At 43.3% G+C, this 6,000-nt stretch overlaps 1 protein-coding gene across 1 annotated transcript in view; it reads left to right on the forward strand.

Moving 5' to 3' along the window:
* The window catches only part of NPHP1 (nephrocystin 1), a 50,342-nt gene extending 46,371 nt beyond the window's left edge, over positions 1-3,971 (forward strand). The window contains exons 19-20 of the mRNA XM_063078171.1: positions 1,967-2,011; positions 3,628-3,971. Coding sequence (XP_062934241.1) covers positions 1,967-2,011; positions 3,628-3,900 — 318 coding nt within the window. The 3' untranslated portion in view covers positions 3,901-3,971. The remainder of the gene's footprint in view (positions 1-1,966; positions 2,012-3,627) is intronic.
* Positions 3,972-6,000: the final 2,029 nt, after the last annotated feature.

Below are 6,000 nucleotides of genomic sequence, written 5' to 3' on the forward strand. Positions count from 1 at the left end.
ATCTGCATTTCCCTGATGAGCAGACGGTCTCAGAGACGTGCAGTGACCTGGCCGGCTGTGGAGCTCAGCAGTGACAAAGCCAGGGCTGTCACTGCAGGTCAGCTCTGGGTGTGCTCAGATATGCCACAGCCTTAGAAACAGCACATAGGGTCAAAAAACCCCATTTGAAGCATAGTAAGTATACTTAAATATATTCATTTATATTTATATATCTGCCTGTGAAAAGATCTGGAAGAATATACTCTACAAAGGTATCAGTGATTACCTCTGGATCATGAGTTATTTTATCTGTATTTTCTTAATTTTTCCACAGTGAATTATTTGTATAATACAGATAAAAAAGAGTGCTGTCCTACATTCCTGAGCCTTCTCTTCGTGGCATGCTGCATTACCTAGGATAAGCTGGGCTGTGCTGGGTAACGAATGTGGGTTTATCTCTCACTCGTGGTCCCTCTCCAGTGCAGCTCAGTGGAAGAAGACCTTGCTCCATAGTCACCCAAGGGTGCAGGCTGCTGGAGCCTCCTCTGTTTTATAGCATCATCTGGAACAAGTGGTTTCTGTTGCCATTTGCCCCCGCAGGAAGAAAGAGAATTGTCCTTGGGCTTCCACTGCCTTTGGCCTGAAGGGGTCGGGGCCACTTCGGCCCACATTTCATTGGTCAGAACCAGTCACCTGGTCCACATAACTTAAAGGGAGCTTCGAGGTATAGTCTTTTGTTTGCTCCAGAAGGAAAGAAGTGGATCTTGGTGCAGTAGCAGTGACCTCTCCCCATACACATCCACAGATTTGCTATTCCCTGCTGAGTTACTCTAAGTGAAACACCCTACTGCTTGCTGAGGACTCCCTGAAAAATAAGGTGGGACCTTGACACTTAACTAACAGACAATAGGCAAATTTTACCAGGCAATAAGCCTAAAGCTGCTAAGTGATATTCACATCAAACCATATATCTTTTTAAAATGTACGGTATGGAGTGTGTGAGTCTCCTACTGTTTACTTAGCAAAGTTTGGTTTGTGGTTGTTGTTTTAATAATAATTAATTGCATCTGGCCTGTTTAGTAAAACACTGACTCTCTAAGAGTCTCTTCAAGCTCTGAGGACCCACAGGCATAGTAGTTAGTAAGGAGGAGGACCACAGTCCCCTGAGGTAGTAAGAACTGTGAACACTCCAAAACGTCCCTGTGAGCGGCACAGTCTGTGATGTCCTGGTGAAACTCCTTCAGTGCATCCTTTATTTCATGGAGAATCTCTTCCTTGGCTCCATGTCATATTCACTCCAGGGCTTTCCTCCTGGGAAGGACTAATGCTTTCAGGTTACACGTGAAATCAGGCAGGAGGATACCTACAAACGTACACCAAACCCAGGCCCTGGAACAGGCAGCCCTGAGACTGTTCATATCCCACCCAGGCTTACAGTTTTCTGGGAACTGGCACTGTGAAGGTCTTCAATTCAGACTTCTGTGGGATTAGTTGAGCTCTGGTTTTTTTATTTCTTTAAAGAAGGTTTTGTGAAGCCTTGTGGACAGATTGGAAATATTTACTTGCAGAACTGTGCTTCAGTCTAACTCCTTCTGACCATGGTTATCATCATGGCAGAAGTATTATAGAGAAGTATGCTATTTGGCAGTGTTTTCTATTTCTATTAACTGTCTTACCTTAAAAGCTTAATACTATTTTATTATTTGGGTACTATGTTTGTATAGTTTTCATGGATGTGATAGTGTTTCATTGATTCTGCTCTCAGATTAGTTTTGATTTATTATCATGAGCTTCTAAGGTATCTTTCACCAGTCTGGTTTGGGTCATTAGCAATATGTACCTAATTACAGATTGATTTCTGGCATGTGTAAATTCTGTACAGCATTTTAAACCCTCTGCATAAGTTTAATTACTGTGGAGAGTTGCAGAAGTGTTGCAAGGACTTGTGAATACTTAGACTAATATAATATTTCTGTTTGCTTTTTAGAGTTCATGGGCTGAAAAAGAAAGCACATTAAAAAGATCAGAGAAGGTAAAGCGATTTTTCTATGCTGAACTTAACATTTGCAGAGCCCAGTTTTCACTTGCAAATTCTAATATTGCTTCTTTTTTTTAGCTAAAACAGCCCTAGTTGTAATCCCTCTTAACCAGGTAGATTGTGTCATCACAGTTGCAAAGGCATTTTCCACGAAGGGTATGCATGATTGTTTCCTAATGTGAACAGGAGAACTTGATCAAGACAGTCATTTCAGGTCACTAAGTTTTGTTTAAATGAAGGGGAAGTTTCTAAACCAAAGTCTCTCAGTTGGCTATCAGATTTCCCTTGCTTTTAAAAAATTTCTTTTGCTCTCAAAGTTCATGTCCATTAAGGAGAAGGAAAAAGAAAATTGGCCGGAGCTGTGTAATATATTGAGAAAAGGTGTGGCTCCTGCTTAGATTGCCATAGAAGCATGGTGATTACCAGACAGAACTTGCATTAATTAGTGAGTAGTGGTTTGACTGTTCTTTGGCAAAATTGTAAAGAGCCAGATAGTAAATATTTTTTGGCTTTGCAGGCCTTCTGGTCTCTGTCACAACCACTTACCTCTGCCGTTGTGAGGCAAAAGCAGGCACAGATAGTACGTGAACCACCAGTGTGCCTGTGTTTCTATAAAACTTTGTTTACAGAAAGGGGTGGCAGGCTACATTTAGCCCACGGTTTCTAGTTTGCCAATTCCTGACCTGAACTTTTGATTATCAACAAAGAACATGGGAGAAGAACAAACTAAAAACCCTAAAAACCATTGTATTATATCTTTATTTGAGCTTTCTTTTAACCAGTACCATCTATATGTGACCTTTGCCAAAATTGGCAGGTTTAGTGCTATCCCGGTGCAACAGTGGGCAAGGTGGTGGGCCTCAGGCCTGTAGACATTGCCCCTATGCACATGGTGTGGCTGGAGGAGCCCTATCTATGTGCAGCCTCTGCTGTGGGTAGGTGTGTCTGCCCTCAGCCTGCTGCATGCCCTGAGGTCCACACTTCAGCCTGTTGGCATCAGGGCTGGGTGGATTCTTTTGAGATTGCACCACTCTGCTTATCTGAGGAGGGTCTGACAGCTTCAGGACCAAAGGACCCCCCACCCCTGAGGCAGACATTGCTGGAGAAGAGCCTACAGTTTGTTCGTCCTTGGGTCTCATTTCTCTGGATCCCACATGGAACACTTGCTACTCTTCTCAGGGTCACAGGATAATTCTCCCGCTGTGCTGGGATGGCATCGGGTAGATACAGTGACTTCGCACTGTGTTTCAGTCATAGTTACCAGAAGCGCACCCTTGTGACTGCCGTGGAGTGCAGCACCCTGCTGTCCCCAACAGAGCGTGGGACCCTCTGTGAGCTCAGGTCATACCCTGGTCCAAAGGAGCCACTTAGAGGCTCTCTCAGGGAGCGCCGCTGAGCTCTCCTCCGGTTGACCTTGCAGCTTCCCCTTCAGAGGGTGCCGTGTCCTGACCGAGCAGCCTGGTCAGAGCTCCTTGCCTGCCAGGCACCGATGGCACCTTCTATCCCACTCCTTAGGTGGCTCTTAGTTAGCAGAGTTCATAACATTTAATTCCTTAAAGATCATGATGCATGTCCACTGACAGTTATTTGCGGTGGTGGTGTTTTCCCAGAGAGACAGAGAGCTCCTGAAGGCCGCGTTTCTCCTGGTCTACCATGACTGCGTGTTCCCTCTTCTCCACTCCACGCTCCTGCCCCCGTTCAGGTGGGCAGAAGAGGAGACAGAGGCTGCGCGATGGAGAATTATCACCGACTTCCTTAAGCAGAGCCAAGACAGCGAGGGCGCCCTGCAGGCCCTGCTGTCGCCAGACGGAGTTCATGAACCTTTCGACCTTTCAGAGCAGACCTATGACTTCTTGGGTGAAATCAGAAAGAATGTGGCCTGACAGTGGCAGTCCTTGGTCCTCAGCTTCCCGCTGAACCTGGTAGACCCTCCATGATGACTTGAATAAAATGACAGAACCAGAAGTAACTGTCATATCGCTCTCTTTGTTTTATTCTTTTTTTGTACAGACCATAATTTTATTTATTTTTAATTTTAATTTTTATTTTTTAAAAGATGACCGGTAAGGGGATCTTAACCCTTGACTTGGTGTTGTGAGCACCACGCTCAGCCAGTGAGCAAACCGGCCATCCGTATATGGGATCCGAACCCGGGGCCTTGGTGTTATCAGCACCGTACTCTCCCGAGTGAGCCACGGGCCGGCCCTGGACCATAATTTTAAAGAATTATTTACACAATAATTTTAAAATGTTTTAAAACAATAAAATAAATTTTATAAGGAAAACTGTTATATTTAGGTTTAAAGAAAAATTTTTTCAAAAACCAACTGAAGTTTTAAGTTGATGGTATAGATTTCTATAAAAGCAAGATTTTTATCAAAAGCTAAATGTATGAATATTCAAGAAAGTGAAAAGACAACCCACAGAATGGGAGAAGATATTTACAAATCATATAGCCGATAAAGATATAGTATCCAGAATATATAAACTTATGAGTGTTGCTAATAAATGTATCTTGTGAAACGAAGGAGGAGTCAGAGTGATCCACTTGAGGAAGCTGTATTGCTAATCACTTAATTCAGTCTGATATTTGAATGTGATTTACCCCTAATTAGGTACAAAAGCAGAACCACTTTTGCCTTTTCAAATCAATAAGTGCCCTGTCAAAAACAAAAAACAAAAAGGCATTTTCAGGTATTGAAGAGTGGACTTGACTCACCCTTTCAGAGAACAAAGATGAGCTAATCGGGTTTCGTTGCATTTTTAACTAACTTTGTGTCTGCTGGTACAGTGTTTCAGAGCCTTTGCTGTCAATAATAACTACGGGCTGGCCGGTTAGCCTAGAACCGCCAACCGCCAGAAAGTACTACCAACGTAGTGGCACCTGGCATTTGGTGAGTGCCTGCTATGCGTCTGGCAGTGTTCTTAGTTAACTCAGTTAATGGACACAACCACTATAGGAGGTGGGTACTGATTTTTTCTATATTACTGCTGAAGAAACAGGCCAGTCAGGGTAAGTAATTTGCCTAAGATCAAAGATAATATGTAGCACAGCTAATATACTGAGTTTCTACAACCTACTTTTGTACATTTTCTACAGCCTAGTATGTTCTGCCTCATCAATGCAAATGTTTAAGAATTACATGTGAAAACAAAATGTGAGAAGGCTGTTTGAAGAAAAATATGACTGAATTAGAAAGAGTTGAACCTAAATAATCAGAGTCACATTAGAGGTACGTTTTCTTTTTTTAAAAAAATGGCTTGCTGCATTAAGAAAGGCATTTATTTTTCGAGATCGGTCATGAAACTTCTGGGTTATCTTAGTTAACATACCCTAACCCCTTCACCTAAACTTAACATGAGCCTCAGTCTCAAAAAATTAACAACGTATGATATGATAGGGTTCCCAGCCACTAATGTGACAAGAGAGAACTTGGCCTTGGAAAAGAGATTTCACTCTGTCTCAGAGAGCTGGTTTTGGGAGACCCTGTTCCTGTGTGCTCCCTTCTGCCCTCGGTGGCACGGGCCAGGCTGCGTGTGGCTGACACCTTTCTCTCGCCCTTGGAGATGCAGCTGCCTGGGCGCACTTCTGAGGTGGAGCCTCCCCTTCTCCAGGACCGGCCCCCCAGCTCCTGCTCTCGGGGAGGGGCTTCCACCTTTTCAAGTGGAGGTGGTGAGGGTGTGTGCAGGGACTTTCTCCTACTCTGTACTGAGTTGTCTCCTCTTAGTCCCTTGCAGTCCTGTTTTTGAAGGCACATGAGACCATGTCACACCCCATTGTGAAAGTCATTTTTCTGTAGAATCTTTAATTTCTATGTTTCCCCTTTTTATTTGTTTAACCATTTGGCTTATTCATAACGTTAAGCCAGGGATGGGGCATTTTGAATAAATGAAAATGCTGGTGAGTTCTTTCAATGAATGTACAGCATAAGACAGATAGCATTTTTAGAATGCTTTTTCAGACTGTCTTCTGTGTTCATTTT

The sequence above is a fragment of the Cynocephalus volans genome, chromosome 14, assembly GCF_027409185.1.
Source record: "Cynocephalus volans isolate mCynVol1 chromosome 14, mCynVol1.pri, whole genome shotgun sequence".
Classification (NCBI taxonomy): domain Eukaryota; kingdom Metazoa; phylum Chordata; class Mammalia; order Dermoptera; family Cynocephalidae; genus Cynocephalus; species Cynocephalus volans.